Source organism: Halyomorpha halys, unplaced genomic scaffold (assembly GCF_000696795.3).
Source record: "Halyomorpha halys isolate HHAL.00 unplaced genomic scaffold, Hhal_1.1 Scaffold214.1, whole genome shotgun sequence".
Taxonomy (NCBI): Eukaryota; Metazoa; Arthropoda; class Insecta; order Hemiptera; family Pentatomidae; genus Halyomorpha; species Halyomorpha halys.
Window position 1 is genome coordinate 1,104,669 of NW_027110944.1, and position 18,893 is coordinate 1,123,561.

Here is an 18,893-nt window from a genome sequence, read left to right on the forward strand (position 1 = left end):
TTTTATTTTATTTTTTTATTTTAGAATGTATGAGATCATTTATCAATATTACCTATTGCCCACAACTGTGTGGCAGATTGTAATACCTATCAATAAATAAATCTATCAATTTAAAAAAAGAAAACTTTTACAAATGTTCTTAATAATTTTACCTGACTAGCCACAAATAGTTGAAATAAGGTGTTTAGGTATTTTTTATAATCTTCCCGACTATTGAGAGAATGGTTCAGTTGATTTTTTTATTTTTCTGCCTTAAATATCTCAGCTAGTTACCGTGAAAGTTTTGAAACAAGCATAACTCAAGATCTTAAAATAATTGTGTCAAATTGGTCTAGTCTCTCCAGCTGTGCTTATATAACAATATTTTGTGCTAAAAACCAATTCATGGAATTTATTACTAAATTTACATGATGATATTCCAAAAATGTATAGAACAATTTGAGCTGAATGTATTGGGCTTGATATGTTTAATTTGCCCGTTTATGAATACGTAACGTTTTTTAGAGCAAACGGCGACATCTGTGCCCAATGCTGTTCCTTATAGATATTCATTATACAATAAGCAGTTTTATCCATTGTGTGTGTTGAATAGATTTTCGTGATAATATTATATTGTTTATGCAAATGAGCTTGATAACACTTATATAAAATGAATTAGAGTTACATAGGAACATATCTAATGCAATAATTCTCTCAGGGGTTACTATTGCTCTCTATTTTCCAAATAAATATGTCACCTTATAAAATTAGCTCTTTAAACGTTTTCTAGTCGTCTTGGGTTTGCCTTTTTTACACTGATTGAATTGTGGTAGTAATATCATAAGAACTGAAAGGTATTTTGTAGATGGTTACTATTATACAGGGTGTTTCAGCATTAAGTGGCCAAACTGAAAATATGAACTAAGGACCTCAAAAAAAACAATTTCCTCTGAAGGTGTCCATAAACGCTTTGCTTAGGAGATATTCACACCTAAAGATTTTCATTATTATAAATTATTTAGGTTATATGAAATAAATAAAACCTATTTATTTGTTCCAACTACTTCATTAATTAAATCTAAGCATTAAGATTCATATTATATGTTGTTCAAAGTGAAGGTATGTCTGCAAACGCTTGGTTTAAGATGGATTTAATAGAATACTAATATGACATTTTATCCCTTACTGTATAAAAAAACAACATAAGGATTAATACTATTTGGAATTAGCATTGGGAACTGTCAATAACATTTATTAGTTTGTAAGAGGCTTTCGCAGGATTTTGCAATGGCAATGCTAATGCTGTCCGTCGTGAATATGCCAGGCGATTTCCGAATAGAAGATTATCAAAAAAGTCTATCTTTACATCCACGTTTAAGCGTCTTACAGAAATTGGTACATTTGCTATAATACCACGTGCTGATGGAATTTTTGCCCCTTTACGAAATGAAGAAAGAAGTGCGACCATATTACAATATTTTGATTATAATCCTGTTAGTGTTCAATTCTACAATTGTTGATTGATGGCAACACTGTCTTGTGAAGGGGGAGGTTACAGGTTTGTTCTTTTGTGTACGATTTTTACTCTCGCAAACCATCTTCTTTGTGCTTATTGACTTTATCAATAAACAATCAATATTTCGACCACTGCATATTTATTGGATCCTAATTTAATAAATCTATCTGGCAGTTTACGAAGAGCTGAAGCAGAATTAAGGATTACGCCAACTCTAGTATGATGAACTCTCATTGCAGATGGACTTCACCCATATCATTATCAGTGGGTACAAAATTTATTACCGCAAGATTTTCGGTAAAGAAGACATTTTTCAGATTTACTTAAATCAAGTTGAACATAATCCACAATTTTCAGGAAACATTCTCTGGATAGATGAAGCTACCTTCACAAGAAATATCTTCAATCAGAAAAATAACCACCTCTGGTCGCAGAAAAATCCCCATGCAATTAATGAGCATCATTTTCAGCACCAGTTTCAGTATAATATGTGGTTGGGGATAGTAGACAATATTTTAATAGGTCCACATTTCTTGCCATCTCGACTCAATGTGGGCACATTTCTGGATTTTTTTAATAATGATTACTATGATTTAGTTGAAAATATTCGACTACAACTGAGTAGGGATATGTGACTTGAATTAGATGGTTGTCCTGCACATTACGAAAGAGGTCCACGACAACAGCTAAATGTTAATTATCTCAATCAATGGATTGGCCGTGCAGGACCAGTGGCATGGTCTGCACGCTCTCCAGACCTGACACCACTGTTTCTTTTTGTTTGGGGTGACATTAAACAAAAAGTCTATACAAGGCCGGTCAGTTATCTTAATTCCTTACGAAGAAGGGTAATTGAATCTTGTGAAACAAAAACACATATGCAGTGCCGTTCTGCCACTACTGTTGTTGAAGAAAGTCTTAATGCTCAAGGAAGTCACTTTGAACAACATTTAATATGAATTTAATGTTTACGTTTAATTAATAAAGTAGCTGGAACAAATAAATAAGTTTTATTTATTTCATATAACCTAAATAATTCTTAACAATGAAAATCTTTAGTTGTAAATATCTCCTAAGCTAAGAGTTTGCGGACATACCTTCAGTAGAATTTTTTTTCTTGTTTTGAGCTCGTGTTGCCGCTATCAAGAAACAGCCACTGAATGGTCTCCATTTCCCAACTCGTCCATACGTTTTACTGAAAAGTCAATTGTTGGTGTGGCTCTTCCATCCTGGTTAGCAACTGGTAAAATACTGAAGAAGAATAAAGTTCCTGAACTGTTGGCTACTAGAGTTAGTGCCTATGACTGCTTTTTTGAAAAATAATTCTTGTGGAAGCTACCCCGATAATTCACTGGTATATCTTTTCGACGAAAAAGTAACAGCGGTTATTTACCGGCATTTTGTTCCAGTAGAGGAAGGAATTTTAAGTGTTCTTTAGAGGTTTAATATCAAAATTATTGAAATAAATTTTGGTAGTTTATATTGTAAAGACAAGGAAATGAATTATTTGCTGTTGTACCATGAAGTGATAATTTTAATAAAGGAATTCCATTAAATTGGAAGTCATTTAACCTCAAAAGAAAACTTTTTTAAGAATTGACTCACCAAACTTCCTACAGGGATAATCCAGAATTATTTGCTGTTGCACATGTGGGTTACTTATTATCATAATTTATTAGCCAAACAATAACACATTTTTTCTTAATCTTTTAGTGTGTTGCACCAAAAGTTTACCAGAATAGCTTCGTACTCGTTGGTATTGTTTATAACCTACCTCTTCTCTTGGTTATTGAAACAATGTTTTTGATGTAATCATTAACTCATAACTTTAAACTTAAATTTTAATAATGGATCCAGAACCTAAAGAGGATGTGTTCTATAAATTAACTATTGGTGAGACTGATGATTACGATGATATTGAGGTACTGATGTCAAACTTTTTATTACATTTCAACCTCAATTTTTTTTACAATAAATGTCATATTTTGAATAATGGGCTCAATTTTAAGTTAATTAAAATTATTTAGTCTGCAGTCATCATATTAGTTATAAGTATTTACTGTCACTTACACATGTTATACTGAACATTAATTTTGTCCTCTATGGGAATATGACTGTTCTTTTCTGTGTTAATTATTTATTTTTTGTAGTTATAGTAACAGTAATAAGTACTTAATATCTCCGAAATCAGTAAGTTATTTTAATAAATCTTGCCATAGAATAATTAGGAAATGATATTAATGTCATTCTGCAGTTAATGGTTAGCCTGTAACATAGGAGTTCTCAACTCTATGCCCTAATTAGCTGATGAATAGAGTCAGAAGACTGAAAAACCAAGAAAGTTAATTAATGATAATAGGGAATATTAATTAAATTTCTCAACTTTGTAATATTAGTGTAGGGAGGTGGCAGTCCCATTGCCTAGTCACTATACCATAAAGTATAATCCAAAATATTTTCCTTATAGTTACTTTAATTTGCCCTTAATACATTGATGGTACCAGTTTCCACTTTCTGGTGGCTGTTGGGTCTGTCGTACCCAGTCATATTATTTGTTTTATTTTTTTTTAGGAAAATAAAGGTGTAAATCTTATCTGTTTAGTATATAAGGCATTTATTACTTTACTTATTGATTTATTTATAATGAAGTGAAGTATAAAGCCTAACAAAATTAATAAAATTTAATTATAAGTCAATAAATATTAATATTATGGTTCTTCTTAATATTGAAAAGTCATCTGCTTTATTTATTACTCCTTTTGAACCTTGAAAAAAAATTTGGCTAACGTGTTTGTGGTAAAACTTAGGTCCTGAAGAAGAACTGAACGACATTTTGTTAAATATGAATCTTCTGAAAGGAGTTCTAAACATTGCCAACTCTCCTTAGCCTATAAATCTTTAATTTTTGGAACCAACCATCATTATCTTTCAAATGCTTAATGATTTCTGTTAAATCGATGCATAGCCCAATTTGGTCATCTCCTTTCAATACCACTATGATCGGTGCACATCATTCTGTAGGTTTATTATGTATCGCAATTATATTCTCATCCTTCATCCACTTTAGTTCTACTTTGTCTTTCAAACATAGAAAACTCTTCTTGGACTCATAATAGCTTTAGAACCTTCTTCCAACATAATCTTATCTTATGACCATCTATTTTAATTAGACCAATATTAGAAGAAACTTTTGGAAATCCTGACTTAACATTTTAAGTTTTATTTATTATGTCATTATTAAATTTGACCGCATCTATATTAAGATGTGCAATTCTATTCACTAAGGGAAGAATTTGATTTTCTTAAACAAAAAATTTCAAATAAAGTGCTTACTTCTTTTTATAAGCTAACTCAGCAGTTACCACTTCTTCCACCCTTAGGGCTGTTATACATGGCCCAATAAGTTTTTTATCTGAAGGACACCTCGCCAAATGTAGGTGCATGCATTATGCTCCTTCATTTAGTAACTGAGTATTTATAGCTCTTGAAATTATTTGCAGGACAATACCATGCCGATTGAGGTAAAGAAAAACTACACTTAATGCATTTGGACTTTTTCTGTGATGACCCCTGGCTCCTTAGGGTTTTCCTACTTATTGTATATTTAGATGTGTCGGGTATAACTTTCTTCCCTTACATTATTATTAATAAGTTGTCTATGCATATTTTCAGTTTACCTTGCCCCCATTGTGTCTTTCTTAAGGTCTATCAATAACAATAAGATCTCTAATTAATTTTTTCTTGAGAGCTCCATACCGATATCTCTCAGCATGTCTAGGATATGCTACCTATAAAAGGTAGATCATTTATAAAAAAAATCAATTGGTTCCCTTTAAATGTTCTCTCATAGGGAATATAGCCCTTTCATTAGTCATATAACTTAAATAGTCCTCAAATTCGGACTTCAGTATTTCATATTTCTGAGTATCTTTTATATTAAATGCATAATAGGTAAGAAATTCTTCTTCATCATCCCCTTCACAATAAAGAAACACATTTACCTGGTTATCTTCTCTTTGATGCCATGCGAAATCTTCTAATCCACATAGACCAATTTTAAGACTCCTGAAAGTTGAAGGCACATGGAGGCGACAACTGATTTTTCTTTTTATGTGGTATCTTTCTAATAAAATAAATGTCTTTTTATGTACATGACACCATGTATTATCAATGGTTTAAATAAGTATATAAAAAATAATACCAATAACAAATTTATTACTAAAAAAAAACAAAAAAAAAAACCTTACCCTTACCCTTATCCTAACCAACTATAACGTACCTCCTTATCTTTCCAGTCTTACTAGTGTAACTGTTACTATAACAAGCAGAAATCTTTTTCAAATATTTTTATTTTATTGGAATCACATATCATATATGATAACTGTCATATATTGTTCTCCATCTCATATTTCATATTTATTGCACGTTTTGATTGGATAAATTTAATTATGCATAATCAAACACAGATATTGCCAAAGCACTTCTTTAGTTTTACCAGAAAAGGTAAAAACAAAAAAATATTTTCTCCATTTGTGATTTCTGTGATTGATGATGTATGATTACTACCACTTTATTGCTATCATTCCAACTTGGTGAGTGGAGATGTACTCACTTAAACACAATGGTCTATTGTTTTAGGTTATAATATATATTTATAACAAGAGTTTCCACTCTCTAACATTAGATTAAAGTTGATTAAGGCTTTGTATTAAAAACAGAATATAAAGTTACCTACAGATAGCAAAATTAGTAAAACTTTCAGGTAGTGAGGGTATGCTCTATTCACCCTACTACTGCAGGGCCTAAGCTCCTGTCCAGCAAGCTCATTTAGTTAATTTACATTGGTTTTTAGCTACATCATCACAGCAGTTCAGTTCTGTTTTAGGTTTGAACCTTTAAAATTAAGTGGGGTTTAATAAAGAAATCAAACAGTTAGTGCGATTAACATTATGTTTATTTTAATTGAATTAAAAAACTATACAGAAGATTTAATTTGAAGAACATTAAATTAAAACGACTTTATATAAGACCAAGTCTGAAGAACTACTAACCTTTAAAATGAATTAGCTTAGTTAATTTTGGGGAAATTTCAGTTTGATTAATTGATTGATTTTTTTTTTTCAATTTTTATCTTATAACCATATAAATTGGATCAATCAGTTTAAAGAGTAGTTATCTAAATCCCTTGACAATTGTCCAGGAAAAATAAATAACTCTTTGTTCAAATATTAATCTAATAACTTGTTCATTAAACAATTTTCCATGATAAATTCAGATTTTTAAGTAAACATTTTACTTATTTCAAATCTATTATTCAAAATAAAAACATATAGCTATGGTATTTAATTAATAATTATTTGAAGAATTCACAATCAGTCAGAAAAAAATTACAACTACTGGTACTGGTTCTGTTAACTGGTGGGGGGAACTAGTCTGGTAAGTGGGCTTAGTGGTCCTTTTTCCCAACCCTTACGGGCTACTTCGAATTCGCCGCTGCATACTAACCATGGTGGGAATATTAAAATTCATTTTTCGGGATGAGACATGCATATTTTTGTCCCGAGTAGGAATCAACCCCACAACATTCTGAACCAGGCACTCTGGGACCCATATTTTCTAAATTATGAAGCAATGATCAATGAAATAAAGTGCCTAAGTTTGCATTGATTATGAAATTAATATATCTTCTAAATATTTAAAAAATATTATTATATAATTATTTATTCTATTTCACATAAGAATAAATACAATACTTTTCTAAAACTAAAATTATTTTATTTATTTTTTGGATATTTATGAATTATTCAATTATGAAAATACTAAAAAAACAAATACGGTGCCTGCCACCTGAGTGATAACCTATGAATGTCAGTTCAAGTAGGCAAGGTTAGGGGACTCCTTCCCTTGCATATTGAAATGTTAGAAGGATAGTTTAATTTATAAAATATCTGCATGTAAATGTTATTGGAACTGATAAACTTAGTTAGGGGAGCTGTCTATTTGCAAATATTTATATGTAAACCAATTGACTTTTAGATTAAAATAATCTTTTAATTCCTGGATGTGTTTCTTACAATTTATTCTATTTTATGGAATGAAATCATTGTTTCTAGTTGCTATGAGTAACAATTTAATAACATTTTAACATTACAGAATCTATCCTGTTATATTTGTAATGGATTTTATGGACCTTGTTTTGAAGAACCGGTTTGTACAACTTGTCATACATTCTTATTCCCTGAACCTTGGTGTTGCACAAATGAAACAAATTTCACTGAGGTATGTTATAATTTATTGTCTTATTACATAGCTTATATTTTTCTTGTTAAACTTATTTTGAGCTTTTCCTATATAAATTCAAAATATTTCTTAAATTTTGGTTTAAAAAAAAATCACTCTAGTTCACTAAGAAAAGGAAACAAGATTTAGTAATCACTTTTTAACTATTCCAATTATAGATTGTTATATAATATGTTATTTATAAAACATAGATTGTTTTGATAATAGTAATTTAGTTCATTATTATTTGGCTCTATGGTCCTCTAAGAACCAAGGTCTTCTCAACAATAGACTTCCACTCCTTCCTGTTTGTTTAGAGTGGCTCCTCCATCTAACTTTTCAAATGCCAGATCAGTTCAGGTCCTCCTCAACATGTCTCCTTGTGTGTAATGTCATGCTCCCCTATTTAAGGTTGCTACTAAGGGGATGTGATCTGCTGTAGTGTTCTGTTGATGACCTTTGTTTGTAGATGGGGAATTGTATGTAGTGCGCTGAACATAAAATTCTATGTGAGTGTTAAGTGTTAAGTGTTGAGTGTGGTTATTATAGAGGACCAGTAGTTTATTAGTGCTTGGCTGCTGGGAAATGGGATCGCTACTTCTCTATGCCAAATCATTTTTATTTAATTTACCTTGTACTATGCGGATTCAAAATAATGAATTTTTTTTTATTTTGAGAATGTGAAAGTAATTCATAAGGAAGCGAATAATTTTGGAAGTAATTTATATTTCAGAATATTAATACTATGGTAAATTTTAAATCAGATTCTAAAGGCTTTAACCACAATTATTCTGAGATTTTGAATACAATTAATATATTGTTAATTAGCAATTGACAATTAAAAATTAGATATTAAATAAATTATCAATAGGATTGTAAAAGATGAAGGATGAGTTTTTAAATTATGTTAATTAAGATGTAAAAAATTAAAAGGTAGTAATTAAATTGATTGAAAATAAAGGATAAAATAAATTAAGCACTATAATTAGGTGATAACAGAGTCCTTATCTGCTAATGGTAGGCTTTGTTGATAATAGTTGTAATCACTTTAATTGTGTAAAAAAGAAAATAGTTATAAAATTAATATTGATGCATTAAAAGTATTTTGGTTTAAAGATTGTTGACTATTGTAGCCAATTTGCCTGCATTGGAAAAAACTGTTTTTAAGTAATGTTACAAATCAATTACAAGGTAAATTAGAGAAAAAATTTCTACTTGTTTGGACTTCCTTTAAATTAGTATTGTATTTCTTTTGTTTGTTTTTATTTTATTTTATATTCAAAGGATTGGATTCTTATTAACTCCTTGGGTATTGATTTATTTGAAAATATTCTTGCTTTCACGGAGTGGGAGACCACTGGTGTCAAATAAACAAGCCTACTGTCTTTCACACCTATTTGCATTTGTATAAATCTGTTTTACATGGCTATTATTCACCTTGTTTCCAATTTTTTTTTTTACAGTATTATTTAAAAATTTCCAAATCATAATTAAACACTGCATTTGCATCTTCTGTTCTCTAGTTTTAAATTTGGTCAAACCTCAACTAATATTAGAATTATGAAAAGGACATTCTGTTGATACTATTTTTGTATATTGCATGAAATTGCACGTTTTGGGAATACTGCAGGAAGTTCACATTTTGAGGTTTTTCTGCTCAAAGTAGCAATTTCATTAATTTTTTAGTTTAAATTATAATAGTATTGCTTAATTTACAAATTTGATCTTTGGGATTCATGAAAAAATCAAATAAATAATAATTTCATGGAACTAATAATTAATGTTCGGTTAATATGATTCGTGATACAAGCTCATTTATTTCTATCTCGGCATATAGTTCTTGGTTGGTCCAGTAATTATCCTCGCCATAGGTCTTCATCATTTTATGAATTCATTTTTGCAAATATTATGGAAAATCCTACTCCTACAAAGTTAATCATAAACTGCATAATGGTGCATTTAGCAACCTTTAATTTGAATGGTAATGGACATCTATACATCTAATAGTTCCATGTTACTTACAACATAAATTCAAAAATGTTGATTTTTCTATGATTTATGATTCTCTTACCAGGATTAATAAAAAGCCAATTATTGCAAAATTAACCAAAATGCTGAATGACAATGACCGGAAATTTAACTCAAGTCAAATATATGAATCCATATTTTGAAGCCTTTTTAACATAGTGCAGCCACTTTTTTTCTGAGAATCTTAGCTTTTTTTTTTTTTTTTTTTTTTTTAATCAGAATCATGACAATTTTCAATTTATACGGATGGAGGGGGGAGAGGGAGTGCTCAGTCTGGAGGTCTCATAAAAAAATCCCAACAAGGAAGATTGTGTCATTCACCAATTTCATATTAGTTCTAGAAAGTCTTCCAGTAGAAGATCATTAATTTAAAAAAAAAATCCCTTTTTTTAATCAAAAATAATTTTAATAAATAATATAATTTTAAATTGTATAAAATGAAGGAGAAAAAATTCTTTTTTTGTTGTTCATTGAACATAGATTTTGTATTTGTAATAATTCTTATTGATATTGAATTATGATTGTAAAGGGGGCTTGCCTCTTTGTTCTAAACTTTTAAATTTGAAAAAAATGTAGTTTATTTAATAGTTATCTGCTAACTAATGGTGAAATGTATACTATTTGAGGACATTTTCTGGTTATCAATCAAAGTAACTCTTTCAGAGTGGTGATGATGGTGATTCAGGAAATGATGAACCTGTTGATAATTATGCTGCTCCAGGTAATACTGATGATCATGTCCTTTCTTCTCGTTCTCGACAATTGCAAATAATGCATATGAATACTAATGCAAATGAAGAGGGTAATACCAGGCCCGTGTGCACTATTGATCAGCTACCCCCAGAAGGTATATTTTTAAACTTAAATTAAAAATCAATTAATTTATCTATCTTGAGGCTATGTTTTATCAAGTAACTAGTATTAGAATCTATCCAAATACTTATGCTATTTGTATTTGCAGTAGCTATTTGTTAAAATAAATGGCCATTGAAGCATCTCCAAGCTTATCCAACTTCTTATCTAGACTATTTCATTGTTACTTATTCTTATGGCTTTTCCACCAGATGTATGAAAAGTACCATCACTGCTGCCTCTGTGCCAACATAAACTTTACTTTCTTTTTTTCAATTCCAGGGCTTCCAGGACAAAATTATCTATCAATGTTCTCTGAAAATGCTCCTAAATTTTGAATTTAAATTACTTGAAGTACTTTGTCTGACATAGTCAGTATATCAATGTCCATTGTGTTGATAGCAACTGAATTTATTTTGTTAGTTACTTCTGCTCTGTCTACCAGTTTCTTCACCATCTCGGTATGGATTAGTTCATTCTTAAGGCGGATTTACATGTTGGCCACTCGTCACGAATTGGAGGCTTGTACAAATGCTTGGTGAATGGTCTATTGGTGAAATATCCATTCATCTATCTAGAATCCAATATGTTAAGTGTAAAGTAGATTATTGATAAAATTCCTCTACTTAATTAAATAACCATAAATTATTGACTTAAATGACCATAAATTATTTACTCCCCTAAGGGGAGTCTAGCATAGGTGAATGAAAGTGGAAGGAAGGTAATTGTTACATTTCTATCAATAATTTATGGTTATTTAATTAAGTAGAGGAATTTTATCAATAATCTACTTTACACTTAACATATTGGATTCTAGATAGGTGAATAGATACAAAAAGCATTCTATTTTCAATGCTAGGAAACTATGTTGAATAGAGATATCAAAATTTAAAGAGTGTTTTAGGGATATGGTGGATTTAAAGAGTTTTTAGGCTCAAGGTTTATGGGAAGTGATAATCAATTTATCTAGGGTGTCTGTAGCTCAGATGGACACGCGCAGTCTAACCGATCTGAAATCTGCTGGTGGCGCAGATTTGAATCCAGTCTGGGATATTGACTTTTTTCATTGAGTGGCAGTCCCACAAAATGAAAAACTTGACCCCCAACCATGGTTAGGCAGTATAGGACGTCAATGGGATTCTTGGCCGGAAAAAAAAATCAATTTATCAGGAGTCAAGTAGGTTTTTAGATAATCCTTGATTTAATACCTCCTAAATTGATTTAAAAAATCAAAGGCGTTGCAGTCAGGGGTCAAACATGTAATGTGGGAGGTAATATTTAATTGATATTTGAATTGGATGACACTTTTAACTTGATGTAAATATCATTGAGTTTCTTCATAAGTATATGGCAAGGCGAAAGTAAGGAATAGATTTAATGGCAGACAATGTTGTGAAATATAATAAAGGCAAATTACACCTGTGAGAATTAAACTAGTTTAGTATTTTATAAAGCTGATTAGATTTTTTTTTTTCCAGTTCTTCTTGTAGTTTTTTCTTATTTGGATGACATATCTTTATGGAGTGTTGGAAGTGTGTGTAGACGATGGCGCAACCTCTTAATTACCCATATTTCAGATGAGATTTGGAAAGAATATACCCAGAAAAGATTTCCTATTTATAAACCATTATGCACTGTTAATTACTGGTTCAAAGTGTATGAAAAATTGTAAGTTCATTGTGTATGAGAAATAAAATTGTTTATTATTGTATTGTGATAATACATAGAAATTTCTGTTAGGTTAATTTTGAATTTATTACTTCTAGAGTACTAATTACTGCAATACCGAAACAGTAAATGATTCTTACCACTGTATTTACCATTTATATTCACTGTTTTGTTTTTTTAATAATGGGATAAAATCTGTTTCATGTTATTAGTTTTACTGTTTGTTATTAATTTCTCTATTTCTCGTTATCATTATAATAAGACATGTATTATAATGTATTCCATAAAAAAACTATATTTGTAGTTATAACTTATAATTTAATTATTAGTTTACTTTGCAATATTAATTCCTATAAAAATTTAATTTAATGAGAAAAAAATTTATTAAAAAAAAATATATTTTTGTATTCATATATTACTGGCACAAATAATTGAATATTGAAGGTTGTCTTCCTATTTTTTCATAACCACACACTGCTGTTCTTTAAAGATGCTTGGTTTTGATTTCTATTTCATTCACATTTATTTGGCTCTTCCTAAACATTCTCGATTAGATCAAATCTGATCTTCCATGCTTGCTAGATATGAAAACTCAGTATAAAGTACAAATAAAGAGAAAATACATTTGAATGTCTGAACCTAAGAAACCTTAAAGAAGTGTTATATGTATCCCCTTCTCTACATTACTGACCCATATGAATATTTGAGAGGCTGACTGATTTATTCTATTTAAATCAACTTCTAGTCTTCTATATCCTGTAGGAACTTTAATCTCTAGCCCATACTTAACGTACAAACTTGAGCTCGACTACAAGTTTAGGTATAATTGGGCCTAGTGTCCTTGGGGACAGACTGTTAGGTGTTCAACGTAGCTTATTTTTATTATCCTTCCAATGGAAAAATATTAGAGAAGCTTCATTAGATTATCATATTTTAGATTTCGTTCAGTTTTATTTTAATATGATTTTCTATAATACTGCAGTTTTGTAATCCCCTGTGACAGCTATGGATGTCACATCTTTCACTCTTGGTCATTTATCAAACCTATGCTTTACTATTTTGTTGTAACATCCTGCTTTATTTAGTCCCTATAGGGCTCCTGGATATGTTTATGATGTTTAATTTAATAATTAGGTTTAACGAACCTTAAGACTCTACTATCGACTTAAAAATCATCTAGTGGTAATGAATAAACCACAAACATAAATGTAAAAACTGGAAGATTATTGATTGACCGTGTGTATAGATGAATGGAATATGGTCCGGGTGCGGTAAAAAATAACTCTAATAGTAGATAATTATACTATTTTATTGAGCCAACGTTTTCACTTTTGTCTTTGACTGCCATCAAAACAGCCCTGACGAAGCCCTGCAACATGGGGCGAAATGTTGGCTCAATAAAATAGTATAATTATCTACTATTTGAGTTTTTTTTTACCGCACCCGGACCATATTCCATTCATAAATGTAAAAAAGAAATAATGTTTACAAATTACGTGTATACCCCCAATATAATTCAGTTCTTACTAGTTTTTGTGTTAATGATATTATTAAGAAAGATGATGAATACATTTTAAACTCTAAAATTGAGTAATCAATTAGTTTACTATTCAGCCTTGTATTATTATCCTTCCAATCCTGTTAAGTTGAGTTATAATTATATTTGAGACTGCATAAGTCTCAAAAAACTATTTACTCTAATATTTTTTCTTTAATAATTGTTCTAGAATGAACTGTTGTCCTTGTCGTGCTTGTTTATTACAAATGTCAAAGCAAAGTGAGCCACCTGGTGAAGAAAATTCTTGGAGACGTAATAGGCTTAGAAGTGAACTGAAAGGTAATGTTCTTTAAAAGATATTCAGGATGGCAATAGTTCTCTCTCTCTCTCTCTCTCTCTCTCTCTCTCTCTCTCTCTCTCTCTCTCTCTCTCCCCCCTCTCTCTCTCTCCCTTGAGCTGGAGTGTTTGATATATTGTAGCAATGCTTGAAATAGCAGTCATGGCAATTATTTTTGGTTTGGAGAGGACTAAATTCCTCTTCTCATACTGAACTTATTTTCATTGGTACTGGGGCTCTAACTGTTCAGAGGTATATGTAGAAAGTGCTCCTTGAGGCTGTGATCCGACTTGCTCCATATATTGATGAACGGTTCCTTTCCAGTGCAGAATAATACATGCCTGCATACTACAAAAATTGTCTCAAAATAACTAGAGCACATGATTATTAAAGTTTTGAATTCTGTGGATTTCTCCTGGCTTCCTCCAGATGTTTCTATCTTACTGTGCTATTGACTCTCTAGCTGCTATGTCTACTCATTGCTAAATTACATCACAGTGGGAAGAAACTTGTAAAAAAAAAAAAATAAAATCCAACGGGTAGAGGAGAACACATTCTGAATATGAAATATAGACTGGCTCTCTTGTCGGAGATGATCCACCTTATGTAAATGTCTATAAACTATCTGCTGATGTGCCATCTGTCTGTTGATATGGCCCTCTGTCAGCTAATATCACATTCCATCAGACCGTAACTGTTATGTACTACTGTACTTCCTCTAATCTCACCAAGCCTTCATATAGTAGGAACCAAATTAGGCGCTATCAGAGTAAAGTTCTGTCCCTACCATTTATGGGGATTCTCAAACTTTTCTTCTGCAGTGCTGTTGCTTGTTGTTAGCATTATTATTATATTACCACACATTATTATCCAGAAACATATAATCTTGGCCCTGTGAGTCTCTGAAAGGTGTTTAATATTCATTGATGATTTCCTTCCTGCATCCTTGTGCTGTCAGTGCTTTATTGATGTTGAAAATACCACCTATTTTAATTAAGTGTGTTTAGAGAGCAGAGTTTATTTCATCAATTGACAAGGTAATAGTACACTTTATTACCATTCCTTATTCTTTCCTTGATCTTATCACTTACCTTATTTTTGAAGTTAATGTCATTGTCTAGGTATGTGAAATGATCAAGAGCACCAAAAGTGTAATTTTCATATCTAAGATTGTGACCTTGATTTGGAAGTTTATTGTTAAGAGTTGAAAATGTTTTATTTTGTTTATATTTTGAATTTTTTCAAATAAATGAACATTTCATTGTATTTTATATAATGAGGTAATAAGTTAATGTAATTAGAAACTGTAGGTCCAAACACTCAGTTACAATTAATGTTTGCTGATAAAAACATATGGTGGGTGATTGCTGGTTACATATTATAGCTATATATAGGTGGTTACCGGTTGTGAGTATGAATGAATTTAACATTTATACTATCTTCATAAGCTTGTTACTATCTAGGGTTGTGTTTTGATCAGAATTATAGATTTAGAGAAGAATTATAAATTTAAAATAATAAATAACTGTAAGCAATACCAAAAATATATTAGAGTCTTTGCTTTTCAATTTGGGTATAATAATTTTATTTCATGTAGGTCTTAGAGCAGACCGTCCTCAAGGAATATTTGCTATCCCATTAGATGCAAAATGTTGTCATTGGCAAGCATCCATTACTGGACCAGTTGGTAGCCCCTATGAAGGAGGTATTTTTTATTTATATCTGCAAGTTCCATTCAGGTCAGTTTTCATCGTAGCATGTAAATACTTTATTTTTAATGTAACAGATGTTCTTATCATTTACTATTACTAAGTAATGCTTGAAAATAATTTTTTTTCTTTTAAATTGATATTATTGATTTCATGCAATTTTGAAAACATTTTGTAAATTGTAAGAAATTTTAAATCAACAATAATCTTTTCTAGATCATTAATTTTTGGATTAATTGAGGATTTATAAATCAATTTTCATTTTATGTTACAGTTTTAAGATCTGCTGTGCTATTGATTCAGTATTGATAGGTAGCTATAATAGATTTTTATTTATATTCATTATATGGAAATCATGAATTATAGAATATGCTGTTTATGTTTCCCTCTTGGATATTTCAATAATATGCAATAGTTTCTCTAAGGACTTAGTAAGGACAGGACAAATCAGTGTCTTGTACAGAGTCCTTTTTGTTTTCCTGGAGATGAAGCGTTTGCTTAGATACCGCCGAAGGCCAAAATAACATTTATTTGCCACCAGGATCCTCTTAGATATTTCTTCTGACACATCATCGTCGGCATTTACTTGGGAGCCCAGATAAACAAATTGTTGGACCATTTTGAATGTGTAGTCACCAATCTTGGATGTGATATACCATATACTTGGTTTTGCTCTCATTTATTTTTTTTTTCCTACGCCAAAGGAGGCATTTCTGCCATTTTGTTTCGTACAGCCCAGTATAGTTTAGCTCTGCCGATCTAACTCCTGTCTGTAATCAAGTCCGTCGTTGCCACGCATGCAAATATGTGATCGCCAGTCATCTCACCAACTCCACTTAGGACGCAGTCCGAAGATTCAGTCACTCCTATTCTCTTCAGGTGGTGCCGCAAATAGTCATGTCCAGTAGACAACCTGAACCATACCACTGACACCGCTCTTGGTAAAGTCAATGGAGGGCGCCTCTTAGGATCTAGCAAGAAAGTCCTATCTTCCACACAGGCTGTTCAAGAGCCAGAAAAGCCTCCTTTATGTGTCAAAGTAATCTCCCAATAATATAAATTTCGTCTGCATATGCCAGGATTTGTATTGACTTACTAAAGGGTGGGGCCCCAACTGTATTCGTGTGTCTCTGACAACTTCTTTAAGTGCTTTGTTGAACAAGAGGTAGAACAATGAGTCTTTCCTGCCTTACACCTTGTACAGAACTCCTCTGACATCCCAGCCTGGATTCTCACTTTACTTTCCACTGTGTTCATTGTGAGTCGAACTAGGTGGATTAGTTTCTTAGGGAACTTCGATTCATCCATAGCATTACATAGGTGTTCCCTGTTAATGCTTGAGAAATATTGATACTAAGAATAATTTTCCATAAAATTATTCTTAATATCAATATTAATCATGATTTGTGAAGGCTTTTTCAAATAAATGACCATGCCTTATCTATGTTTAGTATTATTCTATATAAGTAAAATAAATTTTTTAAATAATTTTTATCAGTTTGATGGTTTATTAATTGTTAATTAAAGTAGTTGGTTTCTTTTGGCATGTTTTAGTTATCCAATGAAGCCACCTGTGGTGAGATTTTTAACAAAAGTTTTTCATCCAAATGTTTCGAGGCATGGTGATGTTGGAATTGATTCAATTCAACATAATTGGAGCTTAGCACTGACTATTCCAAAAATTTTAATTTCAGTTCAAAGTTTGCTTACTGATCCATATTGTGATGTAAGTATTTAATATATTTTTATATTTGTGAGGTTTTTTTTTTGTGAGTAGGAGAAAAATCTGTCATTAGACGAAGAGCAACAAATAACTTACACAAGGTGTCTGCCTGCACCTTCTTTTTCTATCTTATTTAAGCTAAGCCATTGCCTGGCCTCTTCTTTCTCGCTCTTGTGCTCTGCACCTTCTACCAATTTGCGCTACATAGTTGCTACAGCACTCCAATTTTCCCGCCTAGTCATCATCAAGACAATTCAGTTTTCTGGAATTGATTTCTTGCCTAGTTTCATGTCTAGCTCTTCTTTTTCTTGCGCAATGAAAGAATGAGTGTTCGGCTGTACTTATTATTAAACTGCATGTAAATAGTATAATTTAAGATTAATAACTAGTGGTCAAGGTGAATAGGTGAGGTGGTTTAGAGTATAATTCCAGAACCTTAAGATTTTATAAGAAGAGTGACTGTGGGTAAAGTGCATTGGGGAAGGATTTCGAGACCATCGTCCTAAAACATTAACAAGATAAAAGACTAAATAAATTCAAAACAAAAGTGCAAAACGTTCATACTAGCCCTTCAACTTTTTTATGTTCAATACTAACTGTTTTTTTATTTATTTTAGGTATGTATGGAACCAATGGTTGGAAAACTTTACAAGGAAAATAAAACGGCTTTTTCCAATATTGCTAGAGCATGGACATGGAAATATGCGATGACAGACCTTGTTCTTCCACACAGCAGCAAAAGAGAATAAAAGATCTGATAGTTTTACTCAGTATCAATTATATTTATTTTGATTATTTCTAACCAGATCAGTTTTTTTTTTTTGTTTTTTTTTTAGAGAGACAAACTATTGTCATTAAAAATTGTTCAATCAATGATTGAATTAAAAATTGTATTATATTTACACTATACTGTATACCTGCATATTTTAACACTTCTCTGTAATGACTACTAAAATGTACTATTTATGTAAATAAATATATTTATTTGGATTATTATTTTTAATGAAACCTTGTTAAATACTGAGTTTATTTTTTAATAATTTTGCTTCTAGAAACTATTATACTAGATCTATGATTAATGAAAGCAACTCGGATCCATTCATTGTTAAAACATTAAAAGGTAGAAAAAATAAAAAGGGTTCTGAATACGGTCCAATGCCTCTGGTACAACCTCAAGTTCTATTTACATCAAAAGTTACCAAAGTTAGCAAACAATTTTCTGAGGTACATGTTTTATAAACTCTAATTGCACTATCAACAATTAAATAGTTGATAGAGGAAAACAGAAACATTCAGCAACTCCA

At 30.9% G+C, this 18,893-nt stretch overlaps 1 protein-coding gene across 1 annotated transcript; it reads left to right on the forward strand.

The window, feature by feature from the left end:
- Positions 1-3,257: 3,257 nt before the first annotated feature.
- morgue (modifier of rpr and grim, ubiquitously expressed) lies at positions 3,258-18,579 on the forward strand. The gene is made up of 8 exons (XM_014418986.2): positions 3,258-3,417; positions 7,649-7,774; positions 10,466-10,649; positions 12,133-12,322; positions 14,050-14,159; positions 15,755-15,896; positions 17,421-17,592; positions 18,207-18,579. The coding sequence occupies exons 1-8, from the start codon at positions 3,343-3,345 to the stop codon at positions 18,336-18,338; spliced, it is 1,131 nt and encodes a 376-aa protein (XP_014274472.1). The 5' UTR covers positions 3,258-3,342; the 3' UTR covers positions 18,339-18,579.
- Positions 18,580-18,893: the final 314 nt, after the last annotated feature.